The following is an 18902-nucleotide window of genomic DNA, read 5'->3' as shown; positions in this document are numbered from 1 at the left end:
ACTAGCGATCAGCACGTTAAGCGCAATGATCACATTCCCCAGATTGAGGGCGACCATCCTGAAGGCACGTCTCTGCATCTGTTTCAAGGACAATGAGTAATCAGAAATGTAACTAGATGTGATTTGACAGATGAATTACAAATCAGAACATACTCAGTCAAATCAAGAACCCCAGTTTGGGCTTCAGAAACTGTTACCATCTGTGTTTCCACACAAAAGTGGTGACCCCGCCAAGACCACATGCCCTGCAAGCACTCTTCTGACCCACGCATCAGAAACAGATCTGGAGGCCAGCCCTGGAGGCCACCACATTTCTCTGTAGGAACAAATTGACATCTGCTTTACACATGATGCTCTTGTGGGTTTATTTCGCTGGAATGTATCCCCTGACACAGTGGCTTTTTGGGGCAAAGATAAAAAAGTTTCTTGATCTACAAAGATTGGCCCCTTACCATGGCCATGCCACCCTGACAGTTCTATCAGGGCAATCAGTCACCTTCCACAGAGTTTCTGAGGTCTCCTCTTACCTACTATTCTCCTCCTTTTCTTCGTTCTTTGTCCTTAGCATTTCAACTACATCATGGATTCTATAAGTTGGAGAGCTGGCTTGCTGTCTCAGGAAGGCATGACTGATCTGCAGATTCTGGCACAAAGGGGACTCAGCAGTCCAAGGACTGCTTTGCCCTGCCCCTGGAGCACTGGCCAAATAGTGCCCAAGAAGAAAAGAAGAGAGCAGGGTGGAAAACGCATGGTCTCCCCTGTCCTACAGTACTGCCCCCACTGTGGTGGCCCCTTGTCACCCTGAGCAAGGTGGAATGAAGGGGGATGAAGAAGGGCAGGATGTCATTTGGGAGGAAGCATACTTTCTCCCAATCTCTGATATGGTGGGAAGTGCCTCCATTCAACTCTGTCAAAGGACAAGGAGAGTCAGAACAGGAACCATATTTAATGACAAAAAGACTGGACAAATATATGAAACAAGAGTGTTTCAAGACATTGGGCATCAGGAAGTGAAAGACAGTGATCCTTAGAAATGGAAAAATTGGAGGAGCGCCCAGCTTCTTCCTTGAAAAAGTTTCTGGAATGTGCTCAGGAAAGGGAAACCCAGGCAGAGCATCAGCGGTCTCCCTGACGAGGAAAGGCACTGGAGTCCAGGGAAATCGAGTAGCAAGAGTTCACAGGGGAAAGCACGAGAGAGGAATAAGGTGCACAAATAGAGAACTCAGGAGAGCTACACAGTGTCCCCCAAGTCATCAGTTGAGTAGTGATCAGTGCATATAGGTGAGGAAACTACTCAAGGCCAAGAAAGAAATCATCCAAGAGAATTAAAGGGAACAATGCCTCAAGGTCACACAGGGTTTAAAATAATTCCTGTTCCCATTACCAGCATGGAAGACCTCAGAATTCGTGGAACATCATAGAATATTTAGAGGGTTTTGCCTTAGTAGTGGGACAGCCCTGTACTAAATACTGCTCTGGTCCTGTCTAACAAAGCTCAAAGCTTAAAGCAAGACCTGAAAGGATTAAACCATCTCCAAGTAACTTAACTATATCCCAGAACAAAGCTGAAGATTCATAGGAAAACAAATACATCCAGCCCCAACAAGGTGAAATTTACAATGTCTGGAATCCTCTCAAAAATTACCAGATATTTAAAGAAGAAAATAAAACCCATGATAAGGAGGGAGAAAAATCAATCAATAGAAAGTGACTCAGAAATAACACAAATGATAGAATTAGTAGATAAGAACATTAAAACAATTATTGTAACTATATTCCATACATTTAAGAAACTACAGGAAAGATTAAGAATGGTAAGTGGAAATATAAAAAAGACTCAGATTCTAGAGATCAAAGCTAAAAAGCCTGAGAGAGAAGATGAACTGGACCCTGAATTCCCAAGGAAGCTACCACCTTGGTCTTTGGACTTGCCCTGCCCTGCCAGCATTAATAGATACATTCAGGGATGGGTACCTGACCCAGGACAGGTCATCAATCTTTTCTTGGAATTTTTCAAACAATGTTTAAAACAATCAGTCTCCCTCTAGAAGCTGAAGACTGTGTAACTCAGCAGCAACGAGGAGTGATGTTTTCATGGAAAAAGCCAGTGCAATGAGATACAATACAGCCAACACAAAGAGAGGTACCAAAGACAAGACAACACAGTCATAGCAGCGTTTTAATACCTAAGTTGCTCCTGAAACCAGCTGCATCTCTGACATTCTGTGGTTTATTTATTCAACCTCTCCTTTTATTTCATGACTCACTACATTTCTCTCCTTTTCTTAAGGTAGTTCAAGTTGAGTTTCTGTCACTTGCAAGGTAGAATCCTGATTAATAAACAAATACAAGTAAGTGTTTATCATCAATTCATCAATGTGAATATACATTCATGCATGTGCTACCTGAAATTGTCTCTCTTCTTTTCTTAGAAGACAACTTCTTCTCTTAGGAGAAAAATTTCTTCTTGTCATATAAGACTCCTTTGCTTTTATAAAAAAAATATAAACAAACAAACTGGATATGACTGACAGCAGGAAAAAAAGATTAGTAAATGTGAAAACATAGCAATAGAAACTATCTAAAATGAAACAAAGGGAAACAAAACAATGACTATAGCATCAGAGAGTTATGGAACAACTTCAAGCAGCTTAATGTATGTGTTATTGGATTACTCTAAAAGAGAGGAGGAGAACGTAGAAAATATATTTGAAGAAATAATGACTGAATTTTTCCTCAAACGTAATGAAAATTCAATTAACTTAAGTACAAGAAACATGAAGAAAATTATACCAAATCCTATCTTAAATTGCTTAAAACCAGTAACAAATTAAAATATTTTTTAAAGCAGCCTGGTCAGGGGATGGAAGGAGCTGGGAGGGGAGGGCACATTACAGAGAGAAACAAAGGTGAGGATGGTGGCAGATTTTGTTTGAAACAGTGCAAGTCAGAAGACGGTAGAGCAACATCTTTAATGTACTGAAAGAAAAAACTACCTAAATTTTATACCTAGGGAAAATATCTTTCAAAAATGAGTAAAAATAAAGACACACAAAAGCTTAAAGAATGCATCACCAGCAGACCTTCCCTACAGATGTTGAAAAAAAGTCCTTCAGAAAGGATAACAAAACCAGATAAATCCACACAAAGAAATGAAGAGCACTGGAAGTAGTAACTATGTGCATAAATATAAAAGATGTTTTTAAAAATTATTATTATTTAAATATCTGTAAAAGATAATTGACTATCTAAAGCAAAAGTAACTTATTGTGCAGTTTATAACGTATTTAAGTAAAATGTATGAGCCTGTGAGGTGAGAAACAGATATACTATTGTAAGATCCTTATCCACAAAATGGTATAATATCACTCGAAAGTAGAAAGTAGGTTAAAAATATATACCGTAAAGTCTACAGCAACACCTAAAAGAACATATGAGTTACAGCTAATGAGCAAGTGGTGGAGAGAATGAAATCATAAATGCTCAGTTCATCCAAAAGAAGACAGAAAAAGGGAGTCCATAGAACAGATGAAACAAATAGAAAAATTGTAAGATGGCAGATTTAAACACAACCACATCAATAATTACATTAAATGTAAATGGTCTAAACACCTCAATTAAAAGTCACAGACTGTCAGATGCAATAAATAAATAAGACCCCACTATAAGCTGGAAAACAGCTTTAAATATAGACACAAATGGGTTAAAAGTAAAAATACGGAAAATTATAAACTATGCTAACACTAATCAAATGAAAGCTGGAGTAGCTATGTTAATTTCAGAAAAAGTAGATTTTAGAACAAAGAATAATATTCTTTGGGTCATTTCATAATGATAAAGGAATCAATTCATCAAGAGACACTTCACCAAAGATGACATACAAATGACAAATAAACACATGAAAAGATGCTCAACATCATCAGTCGCTGGAGAAATGAGTGAACTATTGATATATACTGTATAATTTCATTTATATAAAACACCAGAAAAATGCAAATAGCCTACAGTGAGAAAGGGAAAGGAAGGAATAACTACCAAGGGGTAGGAGAAAACTCTTGTTCATTATCTTAATTGTGGTGAAGGTTTTGCCAGTGTTTACATATGTCAAAACTCACCAAATTGAACACTTTAAATATCTGCAGTTTACTGAATGTCAGTTATTCCTCACTAAAGCTATTGTTTAAAAAAAAAAAAAAAAAGAACTACTGTGTGGGAGGCAGGGACTAGCCCAGCTCCAAACAATATGCCTAGCCCTAAGCCTTTGTGGTTGGCCCTATAGGAAGCTCCACAGAAAACATATTGGAATAAAATTGGGAGTTGTTAAATGTCTAAATCTCAGTAAGTTTGTGATCTTGCAAGCGGACTTCCCAGCCATATGCTAGGGTCTGTGTGCAACACAAGGCAAATCAACAGGCTGGCCATGCACATGGTGGCAAGAGGCAGTAACCACTGTGTTCTTACCTTTAGTGCCCTCTGTCCAAGCTGCCTGTTTCAAGAGATTTCCAGACAGAGGATTCCTGGGAAAGGCAGCACGGCACAGTGGAAAGAACATCAAACCTGGCTATAATCCAGGTTGCCACAAATAGGATATGTGACCTTGGCCAAATCACTTCCCCTCTCTGGGCCTCAATTCCCACAATTACAAGACGGGGTGGGGTGGTCGGGTTCAATGATTCCTAGGCAGTCCTATGAGTCTCCAGGACTCAACATTCCAGAGTTTTCTATCCTATTCTCACTTAGTGAAATGGAAATCTTAATCTCTGCGCAACACTCCCGGTTCAGCAGAGGGGGAGAGGGGCGAGAAAGGAAGAGGGCAGTGGTGAGGATGGTGACAGCGGTGATGGTGGGGACAAAGCTGTGTTGGTGGTGGCTGCAGCTGCCGTGAGCAGGTAACGTGCACCAGGTATGCTCTTAATGTTTCGTATGTATTAGGGGCGCCTGCGTGGCTCGGATGGTTAAGTGTCTGCCTTCGGCCTCAGGTCATGATCTCCAGGGTCCTGGGATCGAGCCCCACGTCGGGCTACCAGTTCATCAGGGAGCCTGCTTCTCCCTCTGCCTCTGCCTCTCCCCCTGCTTGTGCTCTCTCTGCCTCTCTCTCTCTCAAATGAATAAATAAAATCTTTAAAAAAAAATGTTTTGTATGTATTAATTCACTTAATCCTCATAACATCCCCGTCTGGTAGACATTATTGTCCCCGCAGAGGAATGAGAAACGTTCCTAAAGTCTCCTAGCTGGTAAGTGACAGACCCAGGACTTGAACCCAGGAAACGTGATTCTGGAGCCTGACCTCCCAGCACACAGCTATTCCTGAGTCTGCACATGTTCCCATTTCATCAAACTCTCATGAGAAGCCACTAGAAAAGTAGATTTGTTCATAGGTGAAGGTACGGAAGTTCAGATGGGTTCAGTGATTTGCCAAAGGTTAAAACTCAAGTTTTCCTAAGTGTAAAGCCAGAAGGTATGGTCCCGCGGTCAGTCTGGCCTTCTGGCCATGAGACCTTGCTCCATATGGCTTGGTGGTTCTACTATTTTGGAGTCAAGTGACAAGAATTACATCTGGCTTCACTACAAACCCCCCATGTGACCTAGGACAGGGGACCGAACTTAAGTCCGTTCCTTCCTCTGCCACACAGGGATAACAGTACCTATTCCACTGTGCTGCCATGAGGATGTTTTAGGCAATAAACATCGAGTACTGGGCCCAAAGTGACAGCTCACCAAGCACCCAACAGAAGCTGCTGCGTGAGGAGAGCAGGGCAGAGAGGCAGAGGGAGAGGCAGGGCTCCTTCCCTGAGCAAGCGTATGAGCGCCCAGCTGCCCACGTGTGAGGTGAAGAGTGGATTAAGTCCACCAGCATCCCCGCACTGAAAGGGATTTAGCTTCTCAAAGGGCATTCTGGGGAACACTGATCCCAGAGCACACACCGGAGATGCCGCACATTCGAGCCTCCTCCTCGGGACTGACGGCATGCGTGGCAACAGAAGGCTCGGAGAACTCTCGTGGAAAAGCAAACCTTAAATGTAAGGTTTCTCAAACACATTTGACCATGGAACCCCTTTTGGCCTAAGAGCTATTTGCATCCAGCCCAAGCAGTACAGCTTGGAACACAGCTTGAGAAGCCCACGTCTAATTTAATCCCTTCGTTGGCACAAGAGAACAGGGCGCCATGAGGGAAGGTGACAGAGCCCATGGCAGAACCACTCATTCTGTTTTGCAGTAGCCAGTCTGTAAACTTTGCCTGGCTTTATGGCGTATGAACTGGGTGATGATGGTAATCACTTAACCTCCCGGGCCTCGGTTTCCTCATCTGAGAAATGGCAACATTAAAATCTACCTCCGCGGTCTGCTATGACATGGGTCGGAGGGCGAGCTGTAGAGTCAGGCTGATGCCGGGTTCATGGCCAGTTCTGTCACTGGCCAGATGTGGGGCCCGGGAAGTCATGGGGGGGTCTCTCGGAGCCTCAGTTTACTTGCAAAATGGAAATAATAGCAGCAACTGGCTAAGAGAGATGGTCAGGCTCTTGGAACAGCAAACAGTACAAAATAAGCACTCGACAGATGATACACATGGGACATGAAAGGATGAAGCCAACTATGATTGTCACTATTGTTTCCTTTAAATCTTTTGGTGTCTTACCTCCTCCCATTTACTTGGCTTCCCCGTGTCTCAAACACACCCTCCCACATTCCAACATATTACTGCCCATTCCCATCTCTAAAACATTCTGGAACAACAGCACGACAGATATCACTGGCCCCACAGGCAGGGCAAGAAATAAACCAGAATCCCTTTAGTGGAGGGACAGAGTCACCCAAGAAAGGAGGATGGTGGCCCCCTTCCTGGAATTCTCTGGCTGCACACTCTTCAGCTCACACTTGACTCCTGAGCATTTTAGTAACTTCCAACAGAGACATGTACCTTTTTCCTAATGCCGTGACCATGGCCTCAAAGGAACTGTCGTATCTGAGCAAAGGGAGGCTGTGTCCCGAAAGGGTGGACTCAATGAACTCTGACAACCCGAAGTACTTCTTAGTCTCAGGATATAAGTCCACCCCCTAAAACAGAGAAGAACATCAGTCACACAAACACTGCATTTGCGGGGATGGAGAGACTCACACGCTGGGCACGTAGATGGCCGGCACAGGCATCTTGATCTAAACTGTGCTGACGTGGGGAGCCTCGATGGCTCAAGTCAGTTAAGTGTTCTACTCTTGATCTCGGCTCAGGTCATGATCCCAGGGTCAAGAGATCGAGCCCCATGTCAGGCTCCATGCTCATCGTGGAGCCTGCTTGAGATTTTCTCTCTCCCTCTTCCCCTCACCCAGCTCATGCGCATACACACACACATGCTCACTCTCTAAAAAATAAAATCTTGTAAAAAAAAATAAAAAATAAAAATAAATTGTGCTGCTGGGGCGCCTGGGTGGCTCAGTCGTTAAGCGTCTGCCTTCGGCTCGAGCCATGATCCCAGGGTCCTGGGATCGAGCCCCACATCGGGCTCTCTGCTCCGCGGGAAGCCTGCTTCTCCCTCTCTCTCTCTCCCCCTGCTTGTGTTCCCTCTCTCACTGTGTCTCTCTCTGTCAAATAAATAAATAAAATCTGTAAAAAAAAAAAATAGTTTTAAAAAAATAAATTGTGCTGACTGCAGTCCTGTAGCTGACATTTTATATATTACTTCCCTCTGCAGACCCAGAGCACAGAGCACTCTATACTTAAAGGATGGCGCATCCATATCGGTCAAGACTTTTCCATTCATCTGACCCTAGTGTCTCTGCCAAGAAAAACATCAGCCTTGTTTTTTTTTTTTTAAACCCACAACTTTCTTGGTTAAAACGACTTCTTTCCAACAATTTTAAGCTAGTTTTAGGAATAGGCCAATCAACCATCTTGTGTTCAGCTTGCTATTAAAATCAGCAGGAAGAAATGCATTTATCTAATCAATTTCACTCCCATTGACCTAACATTCCTAGTTCAACCCTCCTCTGCCTCATTTTCTCCATTTGTAAATCAGAAATCATCCTAGCCTCTGCCCCTTATAGGAGTTCATATGATAAAGCACTCAGAACAGTGCCTCGCTAGCTCACGGAACTGCTACAGAAACACTTGGTATTGCCACCACTGATTCCACGTCTGCTGGACTGAAGCCAAGCATCAGTATCTTCTTAAGTCCCTCAGATGAGTCTGGGACACCCCCGAAAAGTCTAGAATTTGAGGTTTGCTTGTTACTTGTATAATTAAGTAGACTCCAACCACCCAGAATTCTCCAATTATTCTCAGAAGTCTCAAATTATCAGCTGTAGCCTTCTATTTTGATGAGAAAAGGCAGGGGATAAACCAAAACCTCACCAGGTTTTACGGATGTTTGTTCCATTTGAGAAAGGAGATTTTGAGCCTTGCAGCTTAAAGATGTGGGGATGGGAAAAGCAGGAACCTTTCTAAGGCTTCTAGACTAAACATTACATGTCCTCAGATGGGGAAGATAACTAACGTCTTTTGGGAAAGTTCCTAAAGACCAGGAAGGGTTTAAGTCTAACTCTGGGTCACATCAAAGATCCAAGAAACAGGAGACCCTCTTGACCCCCAACTACACCAGTTAATCAGGGTTTTTACTAAACAGAATTTCTCCCAACTCAAGGGTCATGGGGACACCAGACCTAGCAGCCCCATGGCACTCACATTACTGTAGGATGCAGGCCAGTGGATCTCGTTGTAAGGGCTGATGAGGGTATGCTGTGTCTGCAGCGCGTAGGGGAAGGAAGTCACGTGGAGCGTCACGATGTTGGGGGCCTCCTTCACCTCTCTGCAATTGAGCAATCTGTCCACCAATCCCACGGCCGGGTCACTTTGTGAATAGAGATTATGAACAGTGCTACTGAGGGAGGAAAGGGGGGAGAGGGGGAGACACACTGAGTGGAATGATGAATACTGCTCTATAATTTTACAGGGATCAAGCAGTTGAATACATTTCTAACTAGCCCCACCCCCAAATGTGCAAGAAATCAAGGCTTCTGGCTCTGCCCATGACGAGGAAAATTTAAGAAAAAAAAAAAAAATGACCACACTGCAGGCACCTGTCCGGGACTCCCCTGACCTTTGCTGCCTATTAAAAACCTAGCCAGGGGAACAGTATTTACAGAGGACTGCTTTCGGGATACACAATCCACCCACCCCTCTAGAGCAGGGCTTCTCACCCAGGAATGCTCCTTTGGCCCCATCTGAGCGTGCACTTGTCTCCTTAAATTCTTTCCCCTAAATTCCTTCTGACCTGAAATGATCCACAGAGAATATAAAATGGTACATTCCATATTAAATTTAAAGGTACAGGACCAGGAAGGGGAAGCATTTTAGACCAGGGGCCCAGGATACAAGCGCAGCTCAGCCGTTCCCTGCAGGCCATGGCCCGTCCTAGCCACCCAGCAGAATAGAAAACTCTTCGGCTATTGGCTGGCAGGCGGCTACTCTGAGAAACCTACCCCCCAAATGAAGATTCACAAGATAGCTCTTTATACAACTCAGGACGTTCAAATACCTCCGAGCCCATGCACAGGGACCTTATATCGCATGCCCTGCGTATAGGTGATCTCTGAGGTTCTGGCCAGCCCTATGCTTCTGCATCCGTGAGAAATCAAAGCCTTCCTCTGCAATCTGACCCAGGATCTCCCTTCCCTCCTCACCCCTCCCGGGCCAGTCTAGGGAGATGACAGATCCTGGTAAATCAGGAATCCTGCCAGACTCTGAGCCTGACAGCATCTAAAATGCACCTAGAGTTACATTCATTTGAATGGAGTCCATAAAATCGCCCCTAAACAAGGGTGGCACCAGCTGTGACCCTCGGTACTGAAGCCAATGGGGCCTCCATCAGCAGGGGAGTTATTCCAGTCAGGATCCCCTCCTCGCACCAGGGGGCACCCTGTCGCCGGGTGGGGTACAGAAAAGGAGGCCCTAGTTCTAGACCGGCTCGGTACTAACACCCTCCTGCCCCCACCCCAGCCCTGTGACCCTGAGCCTTAGTTTCCATGATAGCACCTTTTAGAGGCTCCACTAGATGTCCCCTGAGAAAATCGCCAGCTCTAAGGCTCTGGAATACATCCATGGCATCTGCTTACAAATGCCAAAACCCCAACATCATTCATCTTCTCAAGGCTTGTACCCACAGGCCTGAGTGTCATCCACATATTAATTCAGGGAAGGAACCCGTCAACCCTGCCATATGCCAAAGCCGCTCTCACCTCACGAGATCCCAGTGGGCATGGTCATGGATTAGGACAAAGAGCGTATGTGGGTTCTGAAAGGAGTTTTGCAGGAAGGACTTAAATTTCGTCTGCGCTTCGGCATCAAGCTTCAAAACATACTGTTCGACCCTCTGCTTAGTCATGCGCTCCTTTTCCAAGCCAAGCTCCAGTAAAACCCCTGTAACATGGTAAAAATACATCACAAGTAATCCATGACAAGTAAAACCCTTGTCACTAGTTTCTCATTCACTCAACAGACATCTGGTGAGCACCTGCTATCTGGCTAGCATTCTGGCTGGCCCCAAGGCTATTGGGATGTGTGAGACGTGGGGGAGTCGGGGCAGCTGACCCCATGCCAACCGTGGTCACACGTATGTCTGTGCAGGAGTTGGGCAAAGAGGCGGGCCCGTTTCCTAGCGAGGTGTGTGCACGGTGGCCCACCCAGGGGGTACAGCAAAGCTGGCTTCATGAGGCTGGTGATCCTAGGCTCGGTGTGACCTCCCCACCCTCCCCAGCAAAATCACCTCCCAGCCTGAAGGCCGTGGAGCTATGGGTTATAGAACCCTAGAACAAATCCTTTCAGTGAAGACACTGACTCTTTGTGTATTTCATATTTCGTCCCCTTGAAAGCACAGGGAAAGTACGTGAAGTTGAAGCAGGATATCAGCACATGGGTTGTTGACCTGAGTGGGGGAGAGTGGAAATTCAAGTCATGGTTCTTGCTTTAATGGATTATAAAATCTTGGGCAACCTGCTATCTCTGAGCATCTGTTTCATGATCTATAAAATGGGGGTATTAATCCCTGCCCTACCTACCTTAGAGGCAAAGACTGGTATTTCAATTCCGAATCTGAATTTAAGGGAATCAAAGCTTCTCCCACATAGACACCACAACCTGCCCCCCAAATGCCCCGTACCTGAATGCCAGACACGGAACAGGGTCTGCTGATAGGTCACTTCGGAGGGGGGAATACAAATCAGAAAGTCCACCTTCTCAAAGGATCCTAAGTCCAAATTTTGAGTGCTGGAATCCGCAATTGAACACACATGGGAGAGGAGCTTCTGAGCCACGGCCAGCTGGAAGGGCCGGATGTGGTGGGGCTCCAGACTGTAACCTGAAACCAGAGCCCCCATAAAGGTGAGATGCAGAGGGCCAACACCCTGGACGTCTGCTAGGGAATCCAGCAGCAGGGCCCTGCCTAGTGCACACAGTGACCAAAGGGGGATCACACCAACATTTATCAAGTGCCTACTCTGGGCTATGTACATTTCATACTTTTCAGAATTTAATAATAAAAGGATGAACAGTGCTCAGGGAGCACAGAGGCGGTGACCTTCTCTACCTAAAGGGGACAAAGACAGCATCCCAGGGAAGCTGACCCTGAGACAGGACTTTGGAAGAGGCTGTGAGTTCTCTGGAAGGGAGGGAGACCATCACAGCTCTTCGGGAACTCAGGATACATAACATATTTCAATGATGCACTGATAAGCTGGAAATCTACACAGAGAAATATGCCATCTCTGGAAAAGTGTACAAGCATCCATTTCAGAGTAGGATGAGACTACTAGTGTTTTAAAGACTAAAATAAAAATTATGTATCAGTCCACTTTGATGCTAAGAAAATGCCCTGCCTTCTGGATGTGCCTCTAACATTGCTTCCTCACAGCCCCCCTGGCGCCCCCTGGGTGCTGTCTTGCCAGCCCAGCCCAGACCCTGGCCGCAGGCTCCCCACATCACTCACTTGTGCATGCTGGAGCTCCGCCGACATCCAGGGATGCTGATTTGGTGACAGAGGAGGCGGTAAGTGAGGACGGAATATGGCCTTGATTTTCCTGATGAAATTTGTCCAGCAAAATGTCAATGTCACCCTCTGCCCAAAACAGAGAGAACAACAGAAATGGGTTTTCCATCCCAGTGAAACTCAGCAAACCTCCATGCGACACCTGTGTATGAGGCACTGTCCCAGGACTGGGGTAATGGAAATAGAGAAGACATGGCCCATCCAGTCGAGGAGCCCATAGCCTAGTAACGAAGGCGATTATGTCAGAGAAAATTGCATTGTGAGGTGGCAGGTGCCAGGACAGAAGGAAGAGCCAGGTGCTGAAGGACAGGAGGAAGGGGTCCGAGCCCATCCTAGGGAAGGAAGGGTCAGCAGAAGTTTCTGGGAGGAAATGGGGTGAGGAGCCGGGCAAAGAAGGGAGGAAGGCACAGAACTCATAGGCGAGAACACACAGACTCAAGAAATTCAGAGGGGGGGTAGGGAGCCACAGTGCACAGGGTGGAGAGGTACAGGGCAACAGGCACAGGACCCTCGGGTGCCCCAAAAACCAGGAACCACAAGCCCCCCCCCAACCTAGGAGAACCCAGTCAGTGCAGGAAGATGGCCAGCCAGAGACCACCACAGAAAGGGTCGTAAACGCTAACCTGGAGAATGAAGGGCTCACCCTGCACATCCAAACCAAGGCCGGCCTCAGCAGGTCCCAGGGCACGGGCTCCGAGGGGACTGCCCCTCCCACTTGTGAATTTACACCTGTCTCACTACAAGCCTACCTGGACAGAGGGTGCTAAAAAAGGCCCCCAAGGAGTCCACTTTCCCCGTAACCAGCTCATAATTGACTTCTTTCTGGTACTCCGCTGGGGTGAGAAGGCTCTCGGAAAGAATTCGGGCTTGGTATTTTCCTGGAAAACAAACAACTTTCACTGGGCCCCTCCACTTAGAATTAGCACGTGAGCCCCTCGATGGCAGAGTCTGTGCTCACCGCTCTCTCTTTCTCTCCCTATCCCCAGACCACAGCCCAGTCCCATCCTCTGCCCTGGCCTCCTGCTTCCCTACAACGTGCGAGGCACAGAGTGCTGCCACGTGGTCTTGCGGAGCCCCACAGCCGTCCCCAGTGGCAACATCGCCTGCCTCATTTCTCTCAGGCCCCTGCTCCAACGTCAGCTCTGTCAATAGGGTCTCCTGACCCCTCTTAATAGCCAGCTTCCCAAACGGGCTCCTCCATCCCCTGGCCCTTCCACCCGAGATGTTCTGCGCTGTGTCTGGCGTCTGCTTCCCCGACCAGAATGTCCGCTCCAGGGAAGCAGGGACCTCGGTGCCTTTGTGCCTGTGTCCCCAGCCCTTAGAACAGCAGCTGCACATAGTAGGGCTTCAGTAAGTACTTATATAATTTATTAGTTAATTGACTCATTAATCTACAGCATACAATAAAGGATCACTGTTGTTGCTGTTCGGCATTAGCTAGTTGAAGGAACAGAGGGCCAGAGTCAGGGAGGGACCAGTCACATCACCAGGTGCGTGCAGCCGGGCTTTCCACCCCGTCTATCTGGGCTCCAGAGTTGCCCAGGCTCTCTAGGGGGAAATGGGAATGCTCACCCTCCACTCGGAGGAGGAATGAATCCTAACTCGGCATGCTAGCCAGTGCACGCACCCCTCACACGGGAGGGCACTAACCGCAGTCCCTGACCGACTGCTGCTACAAACCCCGGCCACGAGAGGCAAACTGCGCGGATCTGCAAGGGAAGAGGACACAGCTGCTCTCCCTGCAGCCGCCACGCTCGGGCGCGGGGCTCACCGGTGACCGCGACGCAGGAGTCGATGGCGGGGCTGCGGCAGGCGCGGACGATCACCACGTAGTTGGTCTTGGCGAGCTTGCCCTCGATCAGCAGCCGGAACATCTCCGAGAGGCCCTCAGCCAGGGAGTAGGTGCACTCGATGATGTGCACGCTGTCGTTGCCGGAGCTAGCGGCCAGGCCGGCCAGCCAGGGCAGCTGCGCCGAGGTGACCGGGGCCGCGGCGCCGGGTGCGGGCGGGCAGCGCTGCGGCTGCGCCTGCTGGTACTGCCGGATCTCGGTCAGGTGCGACTCGCGCCACGAGCGCAGGAAGATCTGCTCCAGGTCCTCCATCAGGGGCACCTGGTCGGCTGCTGGCAACGACAAGACAAGACGGCCCTATTGCTTCCAAATAACCACTGCTATAAATACCTCCGCAACACACGTCTTCAGGGATGGAACCTACTAACTTCCTAAATTCTCACAACCGGGCTTCCAGAGCCAGCTAGTACACATGATCGGGCTCTTTCCAGGTGGTCCAAGCGTGCCAACCCACCATGACATTAAGGGCAGGTGAGGACACTGGGTTTACTGCACCCTTAGCTCCACTCGATACCATCGCTTGTGTTAATATCACCGAAAAACATTACCTGATTCGTTCATTTGTGCTTCTCAGATGCCTAGTGAGACTGAATACTTCTAGCATTTCTTTCCTATAGACATTTTCTGGTGCATTTGTCCAAATTTTGTATCTGGGTGAGCTGGAGGAAAGAGCACCCCACTTCAATTCAGAAGACGTGCTCCTTCCCAGCTCCACCCTGCACCAGCTCGGACTGAGAGCTAGCTATCCTAGGATACTGGTTCCTGACCTGAACGACGGGGATCACACCACCCCCTCATCTGGATAGGCCACGATTTTATTAGATTAGCTGTTAGACCTCCCATCTCTAAAATCTTGCCCCTAAGCCCACACCCCCTTGTGGAATCACCGTCACCAAGCAAAGCTCTTGGGAGAGTTGTCTACCCTCACCACGCCTGTTTCCTCACCTCCTCTCTCCGACCCCCCACAGCACACGCACAGCTTCTGCCCCCACACTCCTCGTACACACTCATCATCAGGGGGGCCAGGGGGGCCGATCGCTTCCAGACACCCAAACGCAATAGCCAATAATGAGCCCTCACTCCACTCCTGGCCTGACTCAGGGGACTAGTCCCTCTCCTGAAATGCTTTCACGGGATTCTGCGTCCATGTCTACTGTTCGTTCAACACGTGCTGAGAGCCAAATTTACACGGCTGGTACTGCTGGACACACAGACGAGAACGAAATCGACAATCCTGATCTCACAGCCCTTACATCCTAAGCGGGGGACACGCACCTAAAGTAAACAAATACACACAGTGTGTAATTTCTGGGGGTGCTAGTGCTCTAAACACAAGACAGAGTAGACAGAGCCCCGGGGGCCTGGGCAGGGGGCGCCGTCTTAGATACGGTGATGAGAAGGCCTCTCTAGATGACATGTGAACCAAAACTCCGAGGCCATGAAGCACTAGTTATGCAAATGTCCTGGGCAGGTGCGTTTCTCGACAAAGGCACAGCCAGCGCAGGGGAGACTGGTGTGCCTGGGGGGACAGCAGGGCTGGAGGGACTGCGGGAGGCAGGCCGGTGTGGCCCCTGGCACCAGTGTGGGTTGAGTGTGTGATAGGAAAGCTCGGCAGGCTCCAGCAGAAGACAGAGACGATCAGACTCACAATTGTAACAGATGCGGTAAGAGCAGCTCCCTGGCAAGGAAGGCCCGATGGGGACGGTGGACAAGGGCGGGTCTGGGACAAAGCGGGGCTCACCAAGGACTATGGATCATGAGGAAGAGCAAGACACACGCCATGTTTTCCCAGATTCCTGACTGTTCCAGGCAACACTCTCAAGGTTCCGCCCAACCGCATGCCTCCCCAGCTCTCCATCTACCTCCTCCTCCAGATCTCTGACTGCTGGGTCAACAGAGCTCAAACATCGGCGCCTTTCTCCCAGGGGCTCTTTTCCAGTCTCCCAGCTTCAATGCAGATCATCACTGGGCCAGTGTTCCCTAAACTGACACCTGCAGCTGCACCTTCTCCCTGGGGCTCAAGTCCTGTCCAGCCAAATCCTGCAACTGGCCCCTCGGTGGCCTCACGGGCATCTCAAACTCGAAACAGCCAGGGCAGAACTTATGCTCACCCTCTGGCTCCACCATTCACCTGGGGGCTCAGGGCAGAACCCAGGCTGCACCGTTCCTTCCCTTCCCTCAGACAGACAACCCACCGCCCTTACAGCTTCAGAAAAAAATCCAGCGCCACCCTCCCGTGACCCTTAGTGGTCAAAGCCACCTCCCACTTTCACTGGGACAACACAGCCCCTGCACCATCCAGCCCCGCGCAGCAGCCGCTGTGGTCTTCTGGAAGTGAAGGTCAGATCATGTCCATTCCAGAGGTGCGGCAGATTGAATTGCGTGCCCCCTCCCCAATTCATATGTGGATGCCATAACCCTCATTGTGACTGTCTTCGGAGATAAGGCCTTTAAACAGGAATTGACGTTAAGTGAAGTCATAGGGTGAGGCCCTGGTCCAGTGGGACCCGTCGTGGTATGAATAGAGACACCGGAACCTTCTGTCCCTCTCCCCACAAGCATGCGCCCAGGAAGAGCCCGGGGGCACACAGAGGAGGTGCCGTCTGCAAGCCAGGAAGGGAAGCCTCCCCAGAACCCGCCCGTCTGGCACCCTGAATGTTGGGCATCCAGACTCCAGACCGTGAAGCATAAATGTCTGCTGTTTAAGCCCGCAGGCTGAGGCACTCTGCTATGGCAGCCAGAGCTGACAGACACAGAGCTGTCTGTCAGTGTGTCTAAAGTGCAAACTCTTGGCTGTACCCTGAGGCCCTGCCCCTCTGCCGGCATCCCCTCCCCCACTGTGCTACAGCCACCAAGCCTGGCCCGCAGCCCTCACCGGCCTCTCCCTTGCCTCCCCCACCTCCTCACGGGTCCCTCTGGGCCCGCTTCCCACTCAGGCCCCCTCGAACACCATCTCCTCACAGAGGCCTTTCTCCGTGATGCTGAATCAATCCCCCACACACACAGCTCCCTCTCCCTGCTCAAACGGGCTCCTCTCCCACTAGAATATACTCTCCTGAGGGCAGAGCCTTTGTTTTATTCCCTGATCCCTCTGTGCATCTGGAATGGCAGGTGCATTGTTTTTGGATTATCTCCATAGGTTCTGACCCACTTTAAGCCCTGCCCAGGGCCTCAGGGCGCTGACCTGACTGCAGCGTCAGCATGTTCCCCGGGCTTCCATTCCCACGGGCCCCGTGGCTTCACAAGGGCTCCGGGTGACGGGCCGCGATCAGGGCTTCCGCATTTCCCACTCCGCTGATTAGTCTACCAGTGACTCCCGCGCAACGTGCAACGGGAGGGAGACTCACCCAGCTGGACGAGATAGTAGACGGTGAGCAGGAGCTGTGTCTCCTCTGAGATAGGCTGTATGGTGGAGGCCCCATATTGCTCATACGCCCGAGAGATGGACTGTGAGTTCTGGTAGCACGCGTACAGGAGGGGGCTCACGACCACATCGTTCAGGTTCCCACATAGGTAAGGGAAGTTCCCGTGGCCTGCAAAAGAAGCCACGTCTGCTTGGCAGCCGGCATTGGGCACAGCATGTGGCCCCCACACGTGCGGCATCTCCAAACACAAGGGGGCCAAAGCGTGCAGGCCAGATGCCGCTGGGGTAACTCTCGTGCCCCGTTTTGGGGAGACCTCGGACTCCGGCCCTTGCTGAGCTGGCGCAGCGGCTCGGATAACAGACCAGGGCTGTGGCACGTGTTCACTGCCTTGTCTCTCACGTGAGCAAGTTGTGGCCCAGAGGGACGGGCCCGTGGCGGAAGCGTCACACCGGGCTGCTCCTCAGCATGGACTACAGAACGCTTCGTGGAAGCAGCACCTTCTGGCTCTCTGCCGACTGCCTGCCAGCCAGCGCCCCCCGCCCCAACTCCCCTACGTGGGATGCTGATTCACATCCTCCCGGGGCTCTTGAGCAAGCTGGGTTAGGAAAATAAATCACCGTACAGGCCAGAGGCTCCAGGCCCTGACAGAACGTGACCAATGCTTTAGCACACGTTATAGATTCATTCTGATGACAACCCCCAGAGGCGGAAGAGCCCGGCTGGGCTGGACTCTCTGCACCGTGCACCAGCTGGGGGGGCCCTGGGCAGGAAGTTTGACATCGCTAAGCCTCAGTCTCCACATCTGTACAATGGGGTGAACACATGCAGTCCCCATGGGGCTGCTGAGACGATCAGATGTGCTAAATGTGTGTGTGCTGTCCTGTACTCAGGCGGTCTGTAGACTTACGCACCAAACACACACTTACTGAACACCTGCTGTATGCTACGTGCGGGCGTCGTGCTTGGCTCCAGGGAGAATCTGATGACTGAGCCAGTTCACACCCTCAAGGAATTGCTTCTCAAACCTGCGGGTGCATGAGGATCCCCTGAAAGGCAGCCTAAGACACAGATTGCTGGGCCCTACCACACAGCTTAGGATTCAGAAATGGGGCCTGACTGTGATTCTGGGATGCTCCTGGGAGTTCACGCCTCTAATAGGTCCTGGAGGGGGATGGTTCTCTGGACCAGGGACCACAAAGGAGGTGCCACTGCTCACCAACATGATTCAAGCTGCATGGGGGCCCAGATGACAAAGAAACTAAGGCAGCCTCACAGAGAAGGCACGGGGGTGGATCTTAAAGCACAGGTGGGGTTTGGGCATGTGGTGGGTAGGGGCGGGAGGGGAGAGCCAGGGAAACAAGCATGTTACAAAGCGCTCATGGCTCGAACAGAGCAGCTGTGCCGGGAAGTGCAGTGAACTTGAGGAACAAGGAGGATGGTCTCCATCTGAGGTCGTTAGCCATTAGACACAGGTCTGCTGGACCCTCACCCCGACTCTCCTGGGGCTGCTGGCTTGGGGGAGGTGCAGGTGCAGGTCCTGCCCATATCACCATGCTCTGTTTTCCCATCCCTGTGTTCTCAGGGCCTACCACAGACACGAGATGGCCATGCGAAGAACATAGGTAATGTTGCTGCATGCTGACCTCCACCT

The 18902-nt window shown here is 49.6% G+C and overlaps 1 protein-coding gene across 2 annotated transcripts in view; it reads right to left on the bottom strand.

Moving 5' to 3' along the window:
- Positions 1 to 18902, bottom strand: part of GREB1 (growth regulating estrogen receptor binding 1) — a 71314-nt gene that overhangs the window by 29923 nt on the left and 22489 nt on the right. For both annotated transcript variants that reach the window (XM_027620532.2, XM_027620533.2), the window contains exons 9-16: positions 17234 to 17419; positions 13808 to 14158; positions 12786 to 12914; positions 11977 to 12105; positions 11152 to 11349; positions 10232 to 10412; positions 8679 to 8874; positions 6921 to 7057 (exon numbers count right to left, since the gene is read on the bottom strand). In XM_027620532.2, the coding sequence (XP_027476333.1) occupies positions 6921 to 7057; positions 8679 to 8874; positions 10232 to 10412; positions 11152 to 11349; positions 11977 to 12105; positions 12786 to 12914; positions 13808 to 14158; positions 17234 to 17419 (1507 nt within the window). The remainder of the gene's footprint in view (positions 1 to 6920; positions 7058 to 8678; positions 8875 to 10231; positions 10413 to 11151; positions 11350 to 11976; positions 12106 to 12785; positions 12915 to 13807; positions 14159 to 17233; positions 17420 to 18902) is intronic.

Source organism: Zalophus californianus, chromosome 8 (assembly GCF_009762305.2).
Source record: "Zalophus californianus isolate mZalCal1 chromosome 8, mZalCal1.pri.v2, whole genome shotgun sequence".
Taxonomy (NCBI): Eukaryota; Metazoa; Chordata; class Mammalia; order Carnivora; family Otariidae; genus Zalophus; species Zalophus californianus.
The sequence above is the reverse complement of the archived record's forward strand: the minus strand, read 5'-3'. Positions and strand labels throughout refer to the sequence as shown.